This window comes from Lycium barbarum, chromosome 3 (genome assembly GCF_019175385.1).
Source record: "Lycium barbarum isolate Lr01 chromosome 3, ASM1917538v2, whole genome shotgun sequence".
Lineage (NCBI taxonomy): Eukaryota > Viridiplantae > Streptophyta > Magnoliopsida > Solanales > Solanaceae > Lycium > Lycium barbarum.
The window spans coordinates 122,216,420-122,239,462 of NC_083339.1; the positions used below are offsets into that span (position 1 = coordinate 122,216,420).

Below are 23,043 nucleotides of genomic sequence, written 5' to 3' on the forward strand. Positions count from 1 at the left end.
ATTTTTATTCTTATTTGGTATGATGTGACATGAGTTGAGCCTTAGCGGGGACAAAATATTGTACTGATAATTTATGGGGTGGTCTTTAAATTTTGTCCCTCATATTTGAAATTTTTAAATTTTGCCCTTCGGCTAAAACCCATAGGTTTCAGGTTCGAATCCCCACTCAATCAAAAATTTTAAAAAAATTCGCAAGGCAGAGTTTAAATTTCGCTATGCCCCCACCGGCATACACTTATTAAAGAATTAAAAAAGTTATGCCGGATTCGGCATACTTATGCCTTATGGGTAGACTTGGCATAAGTATGCCGGATCCAGCATAACCTTGGTAATTCCTTCACAAGTTTATGTCGGATCCGGCATACTTATGGTCAAACTTTTAATGGGCAAACTTTTAGGTAAGCCTTAACTAAAAGTCATTTCCTAGTTATGCCTTATGGGGCAGACTTTTAGTTAAGGCATAACTAAAAGTATGCCCCATAAGGCATAACTTTTCCTTAAGACATAGACTTTGTTTTATAATCCAAATTTGATTAGTTCTGTTATAGCCCGTATTTTGCACGTTTGGATATTTCAAAGTCGTCGTGGAAAGTTAAAGGCTAGACCATTTTCAAAAATTTTTTGTGCACAAGTTAGTTATGAATATCATTTATGAATATTATTGGACGGAAATATTGAGAAAGGTTAAGGGCAAAAAGGAGAAATTTCAAAATGGTAAATGGTAATATTGAGGAAAGTCGAGGGGCAAAATGGGAATTTCACAAGGTATTCAAGAAAGTTCTTGAGGGACCAAAGTGTACATGGTAAGATATTAGGTCATCTTTTATTCTAAGAAAAATTCAAAAAAAAAAGGGGGGAATTCTCTAGAGAAAGAAAGGATGGCCAAGTGTCCACATTCTTGCTTAAGGGGCCTAAGTGTATATATAAAGAAGTGGTGGCTAAAATGAAACAAGTAAGTCATCTTTTATTTAAGAGAATTCAAGAAAAAGGATGAAAGCTCTAGAAGAAGAAAAGAATAAATGAATAAAGAGAGCATGTGCTTCTCACATGCTTGAAGAAGCCAAGTATATATATATAGTTAGGAGAGGTCATCTTTTTAAATCAAGAAGTTGTAGAGAAAGGAAAAAAAAAATATAGAAGAAGGAGAAAGAGGAGGGGCCAATTCGGCCAAGAAGGAGGGGAAAGAGAAGACCAAAAATCTTGCCCCAAAAATTCATTTCTCATAGTATTTCTACTAATTCAAAGATGCTCTCCAACATGGTATAATTGTTGAAGCAAGAGAATTACTCTTTGGTGCAAAACTCCAACCTTAGCTAAGTTGAGAAGTTGTGAAGGAAAGGTAAGAATTCATCTCCTTGATTATGTTATGAATGGTTTGGTATGTTGTAGTATGTGGGAAAGAATAGAATTCATAAGAAAATATGGATGTTGAAGTTGTAGCCGAGCATGGTGTGTGTGTGGCCTTGTATGTGTTGTTGTATGTAAGTATAATGAACTAAATTTATGTAGTAGGTTGGTTGTTGTTGTAATGCATGAAAAAAATGAAAATCCATGGAAATATGCATGATGTAGTTGTGGCCGACTAAGGGGCTGTTTTGGTAGCTATGGTAAATTGATTTTATTTGATATTCTAATTGTTGTTAATGTGGATTCTATGATGAAAATGATGGTTTGGTAGTTTGAAATGAAGTCGTCGATGTGTAGATTGTTGATGTGGTTCTTGAAGTTAAAGGTAAGAAATGTGTTATTGATGTTTCATTTAATTTGGAAGGTTGCGGATTATGTTGTGGTAGTTGGTTGGAATCTAAACAAAACGCCGTTGAATTATGTGAAACGAGTTATTAATGTTAGAAGGTGTTTTGAGTAAAATTATTGAAATTGTTGGTATGATTGTTGTCATTGTTGTTGATATTGTGGCCGGGTCAAATTCCCGGATTGTTGTTGTCGATTTGGGGCCGAGCCGTATTCTCGGGGATGGTGCATTTACAGGGGAAATGCTGCCGAAATTTCGGCAGACAAAGTGTTACTTTAAAGAATCAACTTCTAAAGGCTCTAATCAAGTTTTGGTAAACATGACCAATTTATAGATTTTGGCGGATTTGGAACGTGAAATTGGAGTTGCATAAGGAGCGGAAAAGGTATGTAAGGCTTTACCCTTCTTTCTTTGGCATATCTTAGATGTAATAGGATTGGATACGGGCCTCGGGGACGATTCTATCCCTAGAAATCCGAAATTGAATTTGGCCCTTTTTCATTCAATAAGATTGAATTCAAAATGTTATCAAATGTCGGGAAACTACCTAAACAACTAGAAATTGCACCAATGAGATCCGACTACCCTAAAACCCTCACAAGTGACGTCGTGAAGTGTAATGTACGTAAATTTGGTACGCCGCCTCATTTGACCCGAGGTGGGCCCATTGTCCTCGGATTTTCCTTATTGTTCCGTTTGATCTATTTCGAAGCAGAATCCAAAGAAAACTTTTGATCCTTATTCCGTTCACCGAATGACAAGTACTGTAACTATGCTAACGAGAATACTCCTATGATGATAATGATAATGATGATGTTAAGAAAGAGGATATGCCTATGATAAGTACGACAAGCATGATTCCATGACTAAGAGTCTTGAGCTAAGAATCTAATGTGAATGTGAAAGTGTTATACTAGTTCTTGAACCTCAATTCTATTCTTTAGCCATGACACTAGTTTCTAAAAGACTTCAAAGCATATGAGTTGGCGGTTATAATGTCCATGATTTCATTCTATGCTCTCTCTTAAGGCTATTTTCCGTTGGTAGTCTCGCCTTAAAATACTCGTTCCTTCAAGGTGAGACAAAGTGACCATGATTATTCCATAATGTAATCGGAGGTCACCGACCTTACGTCACTCCGATGGACACATGGCTTTCCTTGGGCTCTCATGCATGCCAATTGTATGACATATGCATATGAATGTGAATATGTATATGTATATGTATATGTATATGGGGAAAAGGGGAAGGGCCACTGTTATATCACCACCTGATTCAGCTGGATTTCGTCCCGGACGCGGGATGCCCGGACGCGGGATATGGGAGAGCCGGATACGGCGTCTGTACATGTGATATATATATATATATATATATATATATATATATATATATATATATATATATATATATATATATATATATATATATATATATATATATATATATAATATGTTGGGACACTGTTGGGGAGGGGGGTGGGAGAGCCGATTTACTCGGCGTCTGTGAATGTAAATAAAGAACACCGTTTTCTGAAATGTTCTGTTTTCTGAAATGTTCTGTTTTCTGTATATGTAAATAAGAAGCACCGTTTTTCTGAATAAGAAACTAAGCATGCATGGCATCCGCAGAAAGGCATTCATATGTACAGGTTACATCTGTCCCAGAATAAGCTCCATATGTCTATTCCGTTATTATTCATACTGTATATTCCTTTATTATGTTACTATTCATGCTTTACATACTCAGTACATTACTCGTACTGACCCCTCTTCTTCGGGGGCTGCGTTCATGCCGCGCAGGTACACTCAGATGAGCCACAGTTATCATAGAAGATGTTCCAGCGGAGTTGGCAGGCTCCACTTGGTCTGGAGTGCTGCCGAGTCAGAGTATAAGAGCCATGATGTTTGTTTGATGTTAGAGACTTTGCAGACAGAGTCGTGGGTACAGAGTGTCAGCCTTGTAGACGGCTTCGCCCGTCGATATGTCATTATGTTTCATGTTACGGGCCATATATGACGATAGACTTTACTTAAAAAAAAAAAGAAAAAAAAGGAACAACTCACTATGTATTTTATTCTTAATTGATTCAAGAGTTTACATATGTAATAAGAGTCAGCGGGTTCGCTCGGCTCCAGATATGGGGTCGGGTGCCCATCACACCCTTGTACAGTCGGGGTGTGACAAGTTCAAACTCCGCATATTGGCAACCAAATTGAACTTAACGTCAGCAAAGCAGTAACGCTGGGAAAGAAACAGATCATACATTCGCAGAAACAAAGCATGCTCATAAAGGGCTGATATTGTTTTTATATTTTATCTACTGGTGCATCGTAGGATGTGTCAAATTGCACAACTTTGTAAGTGCAAATACTAACAGACAGAGGTAAATTTGCAACATTTTAAAACCTGAATATGCATTAAGATACATTTAGTTAGAACAGAACATCCACATTCTTTATTGGTTTGTTATGATTTACTGGTCTGGTCCCATTAAAAGTTTGTCCATAAATATGGCTCACCCGACATAAACTTGTTAAGGAATTATCAAAGTTATGCCGGACCCAGCATAAACTTGTTAAGGAATTATCAAAGTTATGCCGGACCCGACATACTTATGCCAAGTCTGCCCATAAGGCAGAGTATGCCAGGTCCGACATAACTTTGGTAATTCCTTAACAAGTGTATGCCGGGTCCGGCATACACGCGACCCAAATTTTGCCTTGCAATTTTTTTTTTAATTTATGCTTGAGCGGGGGTTCGAACCCAGAACCTCATGATTTCTGTGTGAACGCTCAGGGTTGCAACGCAAAGGGCAAAAATTAAAGACCAGCAATATGAGGAGCATAATTTAAAGACTACAAATATGAGGGGCAAAATTTAAAAACCATTCCAAAAGAAGGGCAATCCGCGCAAAAAAATGATAATTTATATAGTTAATCTTAACTTGTTTGAAATTGAAGCACAATTCTTGTTCAACCTATCAATGATATATATTTCATCCTAACGTGCTAAGTCTGGGTGGACTTGGTGAATCATATATTCATTGGTTAATTCGATACCCTTGTGATATGGGTGGAGCAATTAGCAACAAGGGTAGCTCTACTATTCCTTCAATGCAAATGTGGTACTAGTATTTATTTCTTTTGGTCCAGCCGGCCAGGCAATAGAAGAGTAGTACGATGCATTTACTAGGCATTCCTACTTCCTAGTTATGATCGTGAACTTCAGGTCACACATCTGAAGGCATTTTGACATAACCCTTTTTTTTTTCTACTCCAAAAGGAAACAAAAAGATAAACTGGACAAGAAGTTCCATTTATCACTTTACATCCTTTCTTTTCTTTCTTTATTTAATAACCTTATCTAAGACTTGAAGAGTTTCAACGCTTCTAATTTATTCAAATATTAACTCTAATCATCTTTTTGTCTAATCATCAAATAGAGCCCGTTTGGATGGACTTACGACTTATAAGTCAAAAGCCATAAGTTAGGAATTCTAAAGTTATGGCTTTTGACTTATTTTGTTGTTTTGACTTAAATATTAAGTGCTTAAAAGCAATTTTTATTTTTTATTTTGCCAAACACTACAAATATTAAAGTTTTACTTTCACCATTGCCAAATAATACAAAAAGTAGCTTAAGTTTAATGCTGAATCAAATGACATCAAGTATAATTTTTTTTTTGATAACCAGTAAATCTTCGAGGACCAACTGAAGCACAGTTTAAAATTCGACTGAACTCGCTCATCTGCCCGTCTCCGTTTAGATAACAATTTTTTCAGTCCCCTACAAATTTGAACTCGTAATGCGCGCATAATCCACATATCATGCTTTGAACGCATGCCATTAGTTCAGTTGATCGAAGAAATAATGATTTCAGACTATAAATATGACCAAATCTTTATATTTCATTGTTCTGATTCTCTAGGAAAGATAGTTTGTTCTTCTGAATTTTTAATTAATAAATGTAATCATCCTTATGGTTTTGATAACAAGAATACACGTCACCTTGAATCATTCATTGCATGCCTATCCATTTCACTATTTTGTTAACAAAATAATTTTTGTGCAACCATTTAAGAAGTTGCTTGAGTAGTCACATTTTCATGCAAGTCAACTTTAATTCTTAGTCCTTACGCTCAATCAGACAGCCCCATATAAAATATGATAGAAGTGATGGTTAAGAGAATGGTCTACTATGTAGACTACACAAGGCAAGTAGTAGATTAGCTCTGAAACCTTGCCGGTTCCTTTTGATATTTATGGGAAAAAATAAATAAATATAGCTACTAGTCATGATGCAAAGATGAAATTTGAAACGAGAATTCAGAGGTCAACAAATCCATGCTATCATAAATAAATAGCAAGACCTGATCTCTTTCTTCTCACTATTATTCCACAAGCACGTGGCCGTGCGAAAAGACCAGCTTGGCCCTAGGGAGGGGTGGAGATTGGGGGGTGGGTGGCCAGTATTCAAAGGAAAGTGATATTATCTTGTATTTCGAGGAACACCCTTCCTGTGGAAGGGAAGGTAAACTTGATGCCAATAGGTCAAGATTTAAGAAACTAGAACAAAGCTTTGCCATCAATTGGCTTTAACGGACATAATGTTAGGCTCCGCAGTTTAAAAAACATCCTTATCAAACATACCTACATAGATAAATACGGTGCATAATCATTTAACAACAAATAAAAAGTTAAATGCCTATTCCCTCTCACCATTAACATGCCTCGCAGCTGATTTTCCAAGGCCATCACTAGGATTACCTTCTAAGCTGCCTTGCTTATTTCCTCGTACATCCAGAGTTCCTGTGTTGCTTAGTCCAGGTTGCATAAGTTGACGCATGGCATTGTTGGCAGTAGGTCCAAAGCTATATTGGCCTTGGAATTGTTGCTGTTGCTGATACTGGAGCATTTGCTGTTGCTGCTCCTGGGACGGAAGGGAGTTGAGCTGGAAAGGCAATTTGGAAACAGAGACGCCCTGTTGCTGTTGCATAGTAGCAGCCTGACCTTGCTGCATCTGGTTTCCAAGTTGGGGAGCAGATGGAGCCTGCAACTATTTATCTATTAGGGGAAGACAAGTAAATTCATAAGAAACACTAAATCGAACATCTAATCCACCTGTGAGGTTGCTGCTGATTGTTGTGGTTGGGCATCAGCAATAGCAGCTAAATACATCAAATTCTTCTGAAGCATGGCTTGATACCTATGACATAAAAACAACTTTAATAGTGTAAAATAATACCCGGACATGAGTTTTGACAATGCAAAGCAAACAGAGTATCTGGAATATTAAGTGAATATGCAATCATATTTCTGTTAGCCACACTACAAGTTTTTCTTAATCCAACTTTAAGGAAGAGCCAAGCAAAATCAACTTCTAAATACATGTCTCATGAAAAGACATTATTGAACAAGATTAGGAAATGCATTTTCTAATGCGTAGAACTAAATGAAAAGTAGAGAACATGATTGCAAATCCCAACAGCACGTCAGGATCACTAAATTGTCTATTCTCAATTTCATTCATATCAAGCCTTTTTGGAATTTATGGACACTTTCACCAGGAACACGTCCCGAGAGGCGAAGATGGATAACCCGATAAGCTTAGTGGTCCAATCAAACTTGGGAAATATTAATTAATTTCCTCATGCAGCAAATTGTGCAGAACAGATAATCAACTACAGTCTGTGCAGAAGATATTTCCCCTATGCTTTTGGTACTGTAGCTATCTGTTTACTTACTGTTGTTTCTTCTACATTAAACTTCTGGTTCAACTCTGGATGTCTGAACAAGTTTCCTCCAGGAGCTTTTACAATTGTACCCCCGAAGTAACTAGCCTAGGGCAATATTTATTTTTCCTTTATCAATTTTCTCATTTTGAAAGTCAATATTTTGTTAGAAAAGCTTCCAGAGATGCAACGAGTGCAGAAACTAGTACACATAGCAAGCATGCTGCATACTACATTTACGTGAACCATCCACCCCTATCTATTTTATAGCATCATCACAACTATGTCCTGCATACCAAGCTATGCATATGTCCAAAGTACAATTTGTTCCCTGCATTTGACATTGTAGTAGCTTCATTTCTGTGTGGAAACTGCATTGAAAACTTTAATGTTCACTCTTGTTTGTTGCTTCTGTTTTTGCTATACTTATTACTTGGTTCACTGTGTCTTGCCTTCTCCATTATATTTGCTTCATCAGTTCCTTCGCCTCTTCCTCATCTGACCCCCAACAAGATGCCTAAACCATTTCTGACCTGCTAAAGTTTCAGACATGGGACATGTCTGAGATCACCAGTTATTCTTGCTTTCCAATCTCATTCATCAGTTCTAAACCATTCTCTTTCTCTGCCAATTGCTGAGTACTTTTTGTGATCTTACAAATTATGTCGCAAGCTCAAACATGGATTTGCTCACTTTCTATTTTGAGATTTCTAAGGCCACACCTTTTACTGTGTGAATATTACAGTTTCTGAACCCAGAGCAATGCTATTCCGCTTAATCTTAATTGTAGAGCTCCTCATTTAGCAAAACATTTAAGTCTTAGAATTCAAATAGGGATAGTGTTTTTTATATAAGGAAATATGGACAGATTCTGATATTAAATGTCCAAAAGAAACACAGGAATTGGAAAATTACAAAAACAATCTAAGAGTCAATTTACTTAAACACACTGATCACACTTCAGTGCTGCAATAATACTTCAAATGTTTCAAGACGGCGGCGTGAGCTTCCAAAATGAACTTACAGATCCAATTCCTTTGCCTCTAGGCCGTTTAATGCAGTTAGGGTTTTACAACTGGAAAACCAAATTATCTTTATGGCAATTATGTATAGACCTTCAAAATCAAGCTGCAAAACTTGTGATTAAGAAAAAGAAATCAAATGAAGTACCATATGTAAACTGTTAAAAGAGATTATCTAGCAAAGTGTGCGCGCCCAAACATCCCTGATCATCGAACAACAAGATATTACCATTATTTTTTTCGGTCTGACCAGCCATTTCTCTACCATTCAGTATTTTCGAAGAAACACATTTCTATATGTAGAGGCAATGATGTGTTACAACAGGAAAACAATATGTAGATACACAAAACTAATCACACCATTCTATAACACAAATAAATATCAACTTTATAGTAGAAGTATTAAGTTTTAACTTACTGAGCACATTCTGAGAGTTTTCCAAGATTCTGGTTTTCCAGTATGGCAAGAATCAAATTTTTGTTCTCATCCAAGAACTGTATCAAGAAAAAATCCAAACTATTAGAGACAACATATTTACAGTCCAAACATAATATACATGTCTGTGTGTGTATTCCAGCTGAAGTACATTGGGTAGTCAAAACATCATGTTCTTCACAATTGTAAATAGTAGACCCTTAGTTTTGGCACTCCAATAAATTACTTTAAAGATTTGTATTAATAAAATGTCAAAACACAAACAAAGAGGAAAATGTTGACATTAATAGCTCTTGGGGCAATCAGAGAACAAATAAAAACAAATATGGGCCAAAAACCCTTTCAAGAAATAATCTTTTTTTTTTTATTTTCAACTAACCATATTTGACTTCACTAGGGCTAGAAAATGAAGAGCCTTTGGACACATTTTTGAGATATTACAAAAAAAAAAAAAACAGAGAAAAAAAGATTGTACCTTTTGAATCTGCTCAGTGGTAATGGCATTTAGAGGCAAAGAAGGAGCAGAGTTCAAGACTGGTGGTTGTGGCTGCTGTTGCTGTTGTTGCATTTTTGCTAAAGAAAAATAAACCCTAGAAGTAGAAACTTAAACCCTTTACTTGTGATTTTTTCTGACAGAAGAAATAATGAAGGAAGAGAGATAGATGAATTAAAAGGGGAGGGACAGAGACAGAAGAGAGAGACGAGTTAAATTTCTTTGGGTTGAGTGGGTTTTCGGCAAAATATCAAAATATACCCTATGGTCGGCAAATTGATTTTTCGGTGAATATTTAGGAGTAATTATTTACGGTATAAACAGCTCAATTATTTGGGACAAATTTGCAAGACCAAGGTGAGGTCCAAGGCGATAGTTACGGACGAAAACGCCAAAATGCAAATTTAGTCACTTCCGCGTGACCCGAAATAGTAAAAGACAAGAGTACATTTAGGCCTCATTTATTTGCACTTATTAGAGGTCTGAATGAATCTGAATGGTTTAGATCTCAAGCCATTAAGTGCATTTGTTTGCATTAAGATCTAAGCACTTATTGGGTCTGAATAGATCTTAATCATTAAGATCTTGAATCAAGTCTTAATATCATTAAGAGGTATTTTTTTATATGACTTTTTTATCACCAGCTCCAACCCTCCACCTCAACCCCACCCCCACCCCCACCCACTCTCCACTCCAACCCCACCCATCCACCTTAACCCCACCACACCACCCACTCACCTACTACTCCAACCCCCCTTCCCCGCCACTCTCAACCTACCACCAACCCCAATCCCACCCCACACCGCCCACCCCCACTACCCCTCCCTCGCACCACCACCCCCACTCCCCACCAACCCCAACATCAACCCCTACCCTACACCACCCACCCCCACTCCCCACTACCCCCACCTCCCACCACTAACCCTACGCCCACTTCCCACCAACCCCACCCCCACTACCTTCCACCCCTCACCCCAACTACCCACTCACCCCTTCACCCTCACTCACCACCCACCACGACTACAAAACATCTCCACCATTACTAGTGAACATAAATGTTTCATTTTTTTTAATCAAATAATATATTTTTTTATTAAATTTGTATTTATTTTCTACTATTTAGTTACTTTTTAATTTGAATTGTATATTTATTATGTTTAAATAAATACATTATTCACATTTAGATGTTGAAAAACAAACAGTCTTAATCATTCAGTGTTCAGACCTAAAGACAACATCTTAATCATTCAGATGTGCATTCAGATTCAGACGTCTTAATCTTAATGAAAACAAATGAGGCCTTACCCACCTTGGAATATATTTTTACAGTATCATCTAAGATGCAATTATTGCCTTTTAGGTAAAGTTAACGGTCAGAAACACACTTGAATTATTATTTTTTCGTGAGTTTCCTACCTAAATTAAAAGGTGTGCGAGCTTCCTGTTTAAACAATCGGCAACTATTTGATATAAATAGAAAAAGTGAATAACTAATAGTTCAGGTGTGCTTTTTAACATTATCTATCTTAGGTAATTACTTTGTTTTACATATATGTTGGTTAAGAATTTTCAGAATTAAAAATAATTGCTTAACATTACCCATCAGACATTTTTTTATTTATTGTTTGTTGCTCAAAGTAACACTTTTCTTGCACACGTTTTATGAAGTCGACCTTTTGACTTGTAATTTTTCAACTAAACTCATCAAGTGGGTTAATGCCTCATTTGTCAGGACTTAATGAAGGTATTGATTTTAATTATTCAGGTTTCAATCATTTATTTTTGAGGTATAAATTTTAATCATTAAGTGCATTTTTTTTTTGTACTTTCCAATCACTTAATGGATCTAAATAATTAAGATGTATAACAAAGATCTAATATCATTAAGATATTTATTCAAATATTTTTATAAAAATGCATTTCATCACTACTCCATCCATTTTCATTGCTAATCATCACTGCCCCGTTATCATCTATCACCACCTGCGACCACCATCATCGGCCACAAATCACCACCATCGCCAATCACGTAAGTCAACAATCACCATTATTAGCCATCACTTACTAACATACAACCTAATACCATTACAATCACGAATCACTAACGACATTCATCATAATTAGCCACCATTATATTCGTTAATCACAATCATGTTTAATGCCACCATTTAATTATCACTATTAGACTTCGACTTCAAAATTGAATATTTGGGCACTTCACCATCAGATTTGCGGTCCCCAATCCCCATTGATTTTATATATTCGCATTCATAAGGTCCATTAAAACAAACAAATGAGGTGATTTACGAGAACAATCTTGGAAGTGCTGGATCTTGAACTTTTTTACAGCACGAATTACCTATAAAATAAGCAAGATAAAAATTGAAGACCGCCATTTTAAAGATAATTGGGTGTAATATCATTGTATCAAAATACTGAAACTTTCATCAAAGTGGTAAGGTATGGATATCGAAATTGAAGTTCATAAGAGAAAATAAAAATTCTAGACTATATATTCTGCCCCTTTCTGCATGGCTGCACCCGACTCCCACACTAGTATTATTACCCCTTCCTCCAATTTACTTCCCATGCTTGAGTTTCCCTCATCATAATTTACCCACAAATTAAATTGAAAAGAACTTCACAAAATTATGTCAATCCAATCTATTTTATGTTTAGAAATGAAAATTTATTTATTTCAAATGAAGTACTTAGTAGGACTAATTGTTTTTACTATGCATTGTCTTGGAAAATTTGAGTTGCTTCCATAACTCCATCAATCAACAGGTACAATGTTGTTCCCAATTGTACTTTATTTCTGTTACATCCGTTTTGTAAAAGTCCTATGTACTATTGAATCTTGTGATTAACTGGATAATTTGACCTTCTAGTGCAATGTTAGTTTTCTAATGGTAGTTAGGGATTTCAAAATTAGAAGTTGCCAGGAGTAAATTGATTTTGAGTGCTCTTCTATTTCAATTAGGAGATCTTTATCTTTCTCTCATTTATTTTTCTCTAAATGAACATGATTCTGAGATGGCTTGATATTGAATATCTAGGTGAAAAGGATCCATTTTCTGTAAATGAATGCATATCAGGCTATTGCCTCTTGATTAAAAGAAATTGGAGTTGCAAAGGATGTGGAAATTAACCAAGTAGATGGCTTACTATGATTGTGACCGAGTTTTAGTGTTGCTACAATCTATTGCGTGTGTTGATTTTATTGCTGAAACAATATTTATAAGATCTTCCTTTTCTCTTCATTCCTTGCTAATTTGTTTCGTTAAGTTAGCTGGTTAAACAATTAAACAAAACATTTTGAAATCTCCAGTAGTTAAACTCTCAGTATACTGAAATAGGAATTTAGAAGATTCCAAGTCTACTGGGGTGGGGACTACTGCTTTTCCTAAGATTTCTACTCCTCAATCATGCAAGAGAGTCGATGATTGTGCTGTTATTTATGTTTCTTGATTAGTCTAGTTAATTGTTTTCTCAAATTTCAGTTTTACTTTGTAAGAAGACACATTTCATAATGGGGGCAATGGACTTCAATATGGTGGCGGGGAGAGGACTAGAGGTTTATTTGGTTCTGTATCTTACATAGGCTTTATTTATGACGTGATTGAGGACATCCTTTTGCTCCGTGCCTCAGTCGATAGACCATGTATATTAATGAATTATTCTTCGAGTTAGCTGGTGTTAAGTATAACCCAAGAACACCAAGTCTATGCACATTGAGCTGTTAATTTAATCTAGTTAGTCGTAGGTAACATAGCCAGTAATGGAGTAATTCTCTAAATTTGTACGGTCTCTTCAAAGTAGACAAACTCCTGAACCCTGCTTTATTTAACTGAGGATTATTTCTCCTCGAGGCTATTTCGAAAGCTATTCAGTAATTTGAATTTTTTCTTGGTTCGCTTTTGTAGCTTCATGTTTCTATTGACCCTATCTTTGGACAATAGGGTTTTCAAACATTTATCCATACTCTAACTTCAGCAATGTGATTAGATGTAGAATATGATCAGCTCTTTTAGAGAAATCTCACCTGTTCTGCTAAAAGAAACTATGCGAATCCTGTTCAGTTTTGGTTTTTGCTTATCCGAGCTGCTATTCTTTAACTTGGTGTAGTGTTTTATATTTCTCTTTTGAGCTGCTTGTAACTTTGTAATAGAGCAAGCAACAAATTTCCTGGAGTTCCTCTCAAATCTTTACGGACAAATGTGCACTTGCTAAGAGCAGTAGCTTGGGATTCAGTGGATCTGACTCAGAATGAAAGCTCTATTACTAGAAGTATGAGACTTGTCAGCATATGTGGCGTTGCACTGTGAATATGTCCACCGCAAATTCTGGTGAATATTTTAACATGAAAAGTTCTCAAAATCTTGTCAGGATTGGCTTGTATTGCACATCCAAGTCCACTAGATAAAAAATAAGAAAAAGGAATCTGGAACCTTTAAGTTGGCTTTCTTCTACTCTGATGATTATTTAGGTGTGCATTGTATTGTGCTCTGGTGTGGCAGTTTCCATGTCTGAGATATGTCTTTCATCTATTTGTCACTTACTACAGAATAGCCCTGGCAGTTTATTCTTGCACCTCATATTTCCGTTCTACTGAATTCTGGTTAATTCTCCAAAGACTATTATTGTATCTTCTTATCTGATATTCCTATGTATTTGCCATTCCTCTGTCAAGTCTTGTTAGAAGTCCTGTTGGTAACCCATCTCTGAGGTATATCTACCTTATTTAAATATCTGTATTTGGATGAAATACAACGATTGCCCACAAGGCATTACTATTTTTTTTATTTTCTTTTCTGAAAATAATCCGGAATGTCATAGCCCTTGAGATAAGGACTAGCTTGTAGCAAAGCATTGTTACTTCGCACTCTCTGTTCAATATTGATACATGAAAACTGGTCAGATTTTGGAGCAGCTGGAGAAAGTAATAAGCAAAAACTGATTGCGGACATTGATCCATGATTAAAGGAAGCTATGGCTAGAAGGTGAAAACCGCTTTTACCAAAAATTGATTTGAAACATCATGCATTTTCTTTGTCTATGTTGTTGCATTGGATGTCACAAAGTTAAACTGAAACATCATGCATTTTCTTAGTCCAATTTTATATGTAAGCCAAAAAAAAAAAGAGATGTTGGTATTTGGGAAAGTTGATCATGGGTTTCACCACTAAAAGTTTCATTTCTTCCCTTTACATCTATTATTTAACTCGTCAAGAGACCTTACTACATCGCTCATTGCAGGCCTGGTGCTTGCCTCGAGTTGAGCACATTGAAGCGCCAAATCCACTATTTTCAGGGCCTTCCATTGTTCTTCTACATCCCAGAGACTAATTTCTTCATCAAGAAAACAATGGAAATTGTTGCTTCTCTGCAAGTTCTTTCTCACCCAGAAAACAATGTCTAATCCTTCTTCAAAGCTGGGGTCTACTGGCATTTTTCTGCAGAAGAGCTCCAATAGAAGAACTCCGTAGCTATAGACATCACTTTTCTCTGTCAATTGAACTGAGTATGCGTTCTCTGAATAGATGGAGGGACAAGAAGAGGAACGGGGCCGGGGAAGAAAGTAGTAAAAGTTAGTAATTCATCAAAGTTATTTGCCAACTGAATTATACTGAAAATTAGCATAGTAATGTGTGGCTAACCTGGAGCAATGTATCCTAGGGTCCCAACAATTTTGGAGTTTGTCGAGTTTTCATCATCTGATACTATTTTAGCAATCCCGAAGTCTCCAATCTTTGGCACCATCTCAGAATCCAACATTACATTATCTGATTTGAGATCTCTGTGAATGATTTGAGGGACAGAATCATGGTGAAGATATGACAGACCTTGAGCAATACCAAGAGCAATGCTATGGCGGGACTCCCAGTCCAGGATAACAGGTGGTTTTCTCTGGTGAAGGACATCATGAAGAGTCCCTCCAGGGATAAATTCTGTTAGAATGAAGCCATATCCATGTTTTATGCAGTATCCTCCCAATCTTACCAAATTCCGGTGTCTGACAGAATTTAGGCTTCTCATTTCATCGTTGAATGCTCCCTGAGCTAAGTCAACCTTCTTGACAGCCCAAAGCTTTTTGGATTTCTCAGTTTCCATCTTATAAACAGTTCCATGCTTGCCTCTTCCAATAACATATTTTTCGCTCCATCCTTCTGTTGCATGTACAATGTCCTCAAAATTTATACCATCAGGTAGGTCTTCAATTCCTGATTGACACTTGATGAGCCGATGCTTATTCAGCAGGGACCGAGTCACTACTAAGTAAATTGCAGCAACTATGATTGCCATGGAAAGCACAGATCCACTAATTATACCAGCTAAAGTCTTCCATTTTACATGTGATTCTGTCACATGCTTGCAGTTGCTACCTTCAGTGCCTGATAAGCAGAGTCCTGGATTTCCCAGGGCAGATCCTGGATGTGAACTTAATAGTTTTTCCCATGTATTGGGTATCTTCCCCGACAAGTTATTAAATGATATGTTGAGAAATGAAAGAGACCTCATGTTGTCCATTTCTGATGGTATCGCACCAGACAAGTTGTTGCTTGATATGTCAAGGATCTCTAATTTATCTAGATTGCCTAGGCACCTAGGAATTTCACCCGTAAACTTATTCATGCTCAGATTTACTGAAAAACCAGGTTGCATAAGCTTACTCAGACTGCATGGAATTGGGCCTTCGAGCAAGTTATTCTCCAGCTGCAGCTTTACAAGCTTTTGTGAGGAGGAGAAAGTGTCTGGAAGAGCACCAGAAAGTTTGTTGTCCTGGAGTAGAAGATTTGTCAATACTGAAGATGATGCAATTTCTTTAGGAATTCTTCCTGAAAGATTGTTGTTGCTGAGATCCAACTCTGCCAGTTTTGCGGAGTTACTCAAATGAAAGGGAATTTGTCCAGTCAGTCTGTTTGAAGAAATGCTGAGTCTTACAAGATTTTGAAGCTTTCCAAGTTCTGCAGGTATGGAGCCATAAAACATATTTTCTGAAAGATCAATCGTTGAAAGATTGGTCCAGTAACCAAATGCTGCTGGAATCCTTCCACGAAGCATATTCTGTCGAACATCCAAGTAAGAAATATTCTCATTTTTTTCGATATCATCAGGAATATTCCCCTGCAGACGGTTATTGAGAAGGTTCACCCTATATACAGATTTGCATTTTGCTATATTTGTTGGGAAGCTTCCGTTGAAACGGTTGTATTCAAGAGTCAGGACTCCAAGCCTGTTGCCATTACACAGTTCAGAAGGAATCTGTCCACTTAAGTTATTATAACCTAAATCAACCTTAATTAAGCCAGGAAAATTATTTTTGCCAAGTTCAGGTGGCACCTCCCCTGTAAGGTTATTATGAGCCAAAGAAAGAAATGCAAGTTTTGTCATATTTGTAATTCCAGGTGGTATCTTGCCGGTCAATTGGTTCTCATAAAGAGCTAGCTCCTGCAGCCCGCTTATTCTGCCTATGCAATCTGGAATTTGGCCCTGAATTTTATTTTTGAATGCATTGAATGTTACTAGGATTTGAAGGTTGCAAAGCTCTGTAGGAATTTCCCCACTGATGAAGTTGCCGACGAGACTGATTTCAACAAGAGAAGTGCAGTTTCCAAACTCTGCTGGTAAGGAACCACTAAGCATGTTATCATACAGAAGAAGATTGCTCAAATTCTTCAGACGTCCGACAGACCTAGGAATGGAACCAGTTAATTTGTTGGCTGACAAATCAATGTAAGTTATCTGATGACAACCACCAATCTTTTCGGATATGCTTCCATTAAACATATTCCAGGAAAGAGCTAACTCTTGTAAGCTCCCATTCCATAAGGTCTCAGGAATTTCCCCTTCAAAGTTGTTATCATCTAAATAGAGATATTCGAGATTTGAAAGGCCCCTAAAAACCTCTGGGGAAATAAATCCTCCAAGATGAGCAGATGTTGCATAGAATGCAGTAAGGTTGTGACAATTACCTAGGGAAATTGGCAAAGAACCTGAGAATCGATTCTGATGAATAAGAAGCAGGGAAAGTGAGCAAGAGGATGGGAAGTCCGGGAGAGGTCCCGTTAGATTATTTGTGTGGATGTAGAGCTCTGTCAAATTTGGCAAATCAAAGAGTTCTTTTGGAATATTTCCCCTAAGGAAATTATTCCACAGCCCAAGATATTGAAGGCTTGCAGAGAGGCCTACCTCAGATGGAATGGTGCCATTGAGCTGATTGAAACCCAAATCTAGTTTTATAAGCTTGCTTGATTTGAAAATCTCTGGTGGGATGGTTCCTGAAAATTTATTGTCGTTGAGGAGAATCGTGTCAAGTTGGCTGCAGTTTGCGAGCATAGCAGGGATGCCACCAGTGAAGTGGTTGCCACTGAGATCAAGGTAGACCAAGCGAGAAAGCCGGCAAAGATTGGGAAAGGCCTTGTCCAAGGTTCCAGATAGAAGGAAGTCCCTGAAATTCAATGATTCGATATGAGTAGTTCTGTCTGAATAGCAGGAAACACCTTTCCATTGGCAGTGTGAGACAGACTGATTCCAAGGAAGCAGTTGTTGAGAGGGCTCTGGAAGACTGCTTCGAAAACCAAATAGATGAACAGCATCTTGAGGCAATGAGGCCGAAAAGACTGCTAAAATGCTGGCAAAGAAGGTGAAAAAATGAACAAGAAACAAGAACATTCTGACCTCTTAAACACTTCCTTAAAGAAGCTGCATCCAGTTAGCACCTAATGCGGTAGAGTAAGGAGCTAGTTTAAGAACTGATTTTGGGCTGGGACCTGAGACTGTTGTTTACGTCTAAGTTAAGAGCCTGTTATTTCAAGACACGGCAGTTAATGATGCTTATTCCGGTAGTAGGTAATGAATGTCTGAGTAAACGACAAAAATAGGAGAATATTTTATGTAGTGCTTTGGATGGTTTTTGAAAATTATTTTAGATTAGATTTCAAAGGTCAATAATTATGAATGAAAGGTGGAATGAAGCTTCAATTGAAAGCGAAGTATTTAGTTGTAGTTATTTCAATACATGGGGCGTTGAAGATTCCCTTCCATAAAAGTGGATTGAACAATGGCCATGATCATGAGGGGCAGCCCCATGCTTTTCACTCATTTTTATATAATATAGCAGGTTCTTGAGATCCATGCAGTGGATTATTTTATATGGCTGTCGGGGAATGAGCATGTCGAGTCTATATTTCAGGTCCCCAACCCATTCAAGAGAGACGCCACTTAAGACTAGGACTACCAACTACCAAGTGGCCACTATTGCGTGTCGACCAACTTCACATTTCCGAAGTAGTATCATACACCACTTGAGTGAAAAGCACGGTCAACTAAAAACCATTCATCCACTTAACAAATGAGATCAATTTTGTACAACGATAGTATATAGAGGTTTGCTACTTAAGTTGACGTACAAATAAAGGTAGCTTTTCATGGTAAGCATGATATCGGTACCTGAAAAATAAAATAATATATTATCATTAAATTATTGGTATTGTCAATTTATATTGTTAGCGTATATAATTTAAATCTTTTCACCCTTATTGTGCTTTGATTCTACAAACTGCTTAGGGGAATTTGTAGCTTATTGCAGGTGTTGGGGACTTTGGGTTCGGTATTTTGATCTCATGGGTTGGATTGCGGGAATGACTACGTGAGTAATTTATTAAGATAATTTTTTTTAACAAATGGTTGTATTCCCAATGAAATTGACGGAAAATTACAAGAATAATATTATCTAAAATAAAGTGAGATTGAGTAATTAAACAAATTGATAATTTTACGCAATTAACAAGTTGAATGACTAAAAAAAAAACCTCTTTTTGATCTGGTTGTCCAAAAAGGCCTCGCTTTCAGATTGTCTTTCCCATTTTCATTGAGGTATGGATTTCATTTTGGTAGTGGAGACCTCAATTGCCACTTTGTTAATAATGTGATGTGTTATTTTTGTCATATTACGTTATACGTATATGATACGTCATCACATCAAACATAATTGACAAATAGGTTAAAAAATACACGGTGTTTGCACCAAGCCAATACATGTATGTCATATATTTGAACTAGATAACTCGTCCGTGCGAAGCGCGGTCAAACATATCACTTCATAAAATTCGATTTGATATATAATGGATTGAAGTTTAATGTACCAAAATAAATAATGTAAATTATACATACGAAAAAAATTAAGATCAAATATAAAATTACATATATAAAAAAAATTAAAAAACAAATTTCAACAAGGCATGCAGGCTAACTCCAGTTGAGCTCATAGATGGAGTATCACAAGTATTTACGATTAAGATAGTATCTGAATGGTAAATATGCTTAAGTCTCTTAATTTTCGTTTTTTCTTTAATTTGCAATTGAAAGCTAGTCAAATACTGAAAACCAATAATAAATTATTTTATTCGATAACTCTTGTCCGAATTTAGAGGTGGAAATAAATAACTAATTGGCAAATGAGTGGTTGTTCTACACAATGTTATGAAGTTTATAAATGAACTTCTTATAACCAATAGTGGCTCGTGTTGAGTGCTTTGGTTAATCTTAGCCTGTCCCATATTTCTTCTTTATGGAAGGTAAATGTGATTTGGTGTTTAGGAGTATATTTTTCGTGTCTTTTTGCTTTGATTTATTGTACTTGAAAATTGTAGATGGCCATGAATATTGATGAAGATATCATACTATTAGCAACGCTGACCTAAGTAGGAGTGCTTTTAATCAATAATAAACGATTTGATTCGATAACTCTTGTCAGAATTTAGAGGTGGAAACAAATAACTAATTGACAAATGAATGGTTGTTCTACACAATGTTAAGAAGTTTATAAATGAACTTCTTATAACCAATCAGGGCTCGTGTTGAGTGTTTTGGTTAATCTTAGTCTCTCCCATATTTCTTCTTTTATAGAAGGTAAATGTGATTTGGTGTTTAGGAGTTTATTTTTCGTGTCTTTCTGCTTTGATTTATCGTACTTGAAAATTGTACATGACCATGAATAGTGATGAAGATATCATACTATTAGTAGCGCTGACATAAGTAGGGGTGTTTTTAATCTGTATTCCTAAGCAACTGCACTTTATAAAAAAATAAAAATAAAACATATAATTAGTAATAGATCTTTCATACTACCAAATCTATTTAATCTCAAGTATTAATTAATTAAAATTGCTAAAATAATGAGATGATGTTGAAATCTTGAAGGACTTAAATGTGCTTTTACTCTAAGAAAGCAGAAAATTGAAAAGTAAAAAATCAACTTTATCAATCTGAATTACTAGTAATTGAATTGTTTTATGCAGTACAACTTCATGTCTAAATAATCTAAAAAATAATAGTAGCACATCAAACAATATTTATATTGAGTACAATTTAAACATTACAGCCACTCAAACTTAAGTTATTACAAGCCATATAAACAAATCCAAGCCTGATCAAGATACCCTAAAAAATAAAAAAATAAAAATCGAAAATAGAGAATCAAAGAAACCGAAAACTTAAAACATAAACAATTGTAGTCTTTTCGAAAAAATACTTGTTCAAACATTCTTTGTAGTCACTTTACAAAAAAAGTCTCTTACCATTGGTCCAGTCCTGATGAACTCTCAAGTCACTTATTTCATAAACACATTTGATTCCAAAAGTTGCAAAGTAGTTAGCTAAGCAACTGCACTTTACAAAAATAAAAAAATAAAAAACAGATAATTACTAATAGATTTTTTATACTACCAAATCTATTTAATCTCAAGTATTAATTAATTAAAATTGCTGAAATAATGAGATGATGTTGAAATCTTGAAGGACTTAAATGTGCTTTTACTCTAAGGAAGCAGAAAACTGAAAAGTAAAAAAATCAACTTTATCAATCTGAATCACTAATAATTGAATTGTTTTATGTAGTATAACTTCATGTCTAAATAATCTAAAAAATAATAGTAGCACATCAAACAATATTAATATTGAGTATAATTTAAACATTACAGTAACTCAAATTTAAGTTACTACAAGCTATATAAACAAATCCAAGCCTAAACTTGTCAATCGTGCCGGTTGAACTGGTCAAAAACGGTAACCAGACCTGGTGGACCGGTTTACTGGGGTTCAATACTGGACCGATTTTCAAATATTGTGCCTGATTAACCGGTTAATCGGACCCGGCCGGTTAAAATCGATAATTTTTTATTATTTTTACAATGGGGGCTGCCTATTGGACCGTTGGCCAACAATTCATTTTGTAAAAATGGCCGTTGGCAACGGCTAAAAATGGCCATTTTGGCCTCCCTTTGTTCCCCAACTCCCCCAAACCTTTTTTTATACACTTTAACCCATCCCCCACCCCTATATAAACCCCTCTCCGTTTTATTTTCATCCACACCAATTCACTCTTCTCTTTCTCTCAATTTCTCCCAATTATAGCTACTTTGCAACAATTAACCACTTTAAATTTCTCTCAATTAAATACTATAAATTTTTATTCTAGTTTCAATTTTATATTTTGCAATTATAAAAAAAAAATGTTGGTGGAGTTGGTGATTTTGCAACAATCCGAAGTAGCTCCAAAGCTTTGGTGGATTTGCAATTCTAGCCGCCTTCACTTTGGTGGAAATTAGTCCGGCAATTTGGTACCTCCGTTCCAACTCTATCTTTATTTTCCGCTATTTAATTCTAGCAATTTAATCTGTTGCAATTTATTTTCTTGTGATTTATTTGCGTGTGATTTAAATTATTGCTATTTAATAATGTCGAAGAGAGTGAGACATGGTTGCGGTAGTAGTGGTAGGGATGGGTTTATGGAGGAAACATTTGTGAACGAAACACCTAATTTAGGTATTAATATTGGTGGAAATAATCCACTTTTAGATCATGATGTAATGGAACACCAGTTCGACACTTTTAATGAAATTGATAATGATGATGAAACACAAGCCCTCGAAAATCCCATAGGAGATACACATCCTTCACAATCACATACACAAGACAAACCGCCAAAATCTCGTAAGCCAACCTTTAGAATGTGGTGATGCAAAAATCTCGTAAGACAAACCTCTGGTTTTGATGCTCTACCATTTTCCTTTCCTTCGGGTTTGGATTTTGTTACTTATATTCAACGTTGTTATAATCCGTTGTTTGAGGGTATTCCTAGAAGTACTTGTAGATCGGATATTATTGATTTATATAAAAAATATAGATTTTATTTGCGCAATGTATTTAATTCTTTAAATTGTAGTGTTTCTCTTACCGCTGATATTGGTCTTAGTCTTAACAAGTTAGATTTTTTTGCTATTACATGTCATTGATTTGATGATAATTAGGTGATGCAAAAAAGAATTATAGATTTTTTATATGATGAAGGGAAAGGTCGTCGGGACGGAAAATATTTAGCGGATTCAATGTCAACTATTATGAATTTTTTTAACATTTATAGAAAAACACTTTGTATTGCTTTCGATAATGCTTCTAATAATACAAGGGTTGTTGGTCCTTTAAAAAGGGAATTAAACCCTCCGCTAGAAAATATTTTTCATGTGAGATGTAGTTGTCACATCTTAAACTTGATTGTTAAAGATGGTCTTAACTATTTTGAAGATTCTATTCAAAGGGTTAGA

At 36.0% G+C, this 23,043-nt stretch overlaps 3 protein-coding genes and 1 long non-coding RNA gene across 7 annotated transcripts; 1 reads left to right on the plus strand and 3 right to left on the minus strand.

Annotated features, from left to right (window-relative positions):
- Positions 1-6,225: 6,225 nt before the first annotated feature.
- Positions 6,226-9,763, minus strand: LOC132632150 (GRF1-interacting factor 3-like). 2 transcript variants are annotated; one of them, XM_060347989.1, is made up of 4 exons: positions 9,419-9,763; positions 8,926-9,002; positions 6,875-6,959; positions 6,226-6,809 (listed from the first exon to the last, which is right to left on the minus strand). In XM_060347989.1, exons 1-4 carry the CDS (start codon positions 9,509-9,511, stop codon positions 6,459-6,461), a joined length of 606 nt encoding a protein of 201 aa, XP_060203972.1. In that variant the 5' UTR covers positions 9,512-9,763; the 3' UTR covers positions 6,226-6,458. The 2 variants fall into 2 exon arrangements, with proteins under 2 accessions (XP_060203972.1, XP_060203973.1); XM_060347990.1 differs by having other exon boundaries at positions 6,226-6,803; positions 9,419-9,751.
- Positions 9,764-11,747: 1,984 nt separating this feature from the next.
- On the plus strand, positions 11,748-14,833 carry LOC132632153 (uncharacterized). 3 transcript variants are annotated; one of them, XR_009579266.1, is made up of 3 exons: positions 11,748-12,223; positions 13,608-14,439; positions 14,696-14,833. It is a non-coding gene; the product is annotated as an uncharacterized LOC132632153 (long non-coding RNA). The 3 variants fall into 3 exon arrangements; XR_009579267.1 differs by having other exon boundaries at positions 14,358-14,439; XR_009579268.1 differs by lacking the exon at positions 11,748-12,223 and having other exon boundaries at positions 12,230-13,785; positions 14,358-14,439.
- On the minus strand, positions 14,451-16,504 carry LOC132632151 (LRR receptor-like serine/threonine-protein kinase GSO1). The gene is made up of 2 exons (XM_060347991.1): positions 15,097-16,504; positions 14,451-14,971 (listed from the first exon to the last, which is right to left on the minus strand). Exons 1-2 carry the CDS (start codon positions 16,499-16,501, stop codon positions 14,631-14,633), a joined length of 1,746 nt encoding a protein of 581 aa, XP_060203974.1. The 5' UTR covers positions 16,502-16,504; the 3' UTR covers positions 14,451-14,630.
- A 46-nt stretch (positions 16,505-16,550) lies between these two features.
- On the minus strand, positions 16,551-18,112 carry LOC132631231 (leucine-rich repeat receptor protein kinase EMS1-like). The gene is made up of 2 exons (XM_060346833.1): positions 16,645-18,112; positions 16,551-16,564 (listed from the first exon to the last, which is right to left on the minus strand). The coding sequence occupies exons 1-2, from the start codon at positions 18,110-18,112 to the stop codon at positions 16,551-16,553; spliced, it is 1,482 nt and encodes a 493-aa protein (XP_060202816.1).
- Between the last annotated feature and the right edge of the window lie 4,931 nt (positions 18,113-23,043).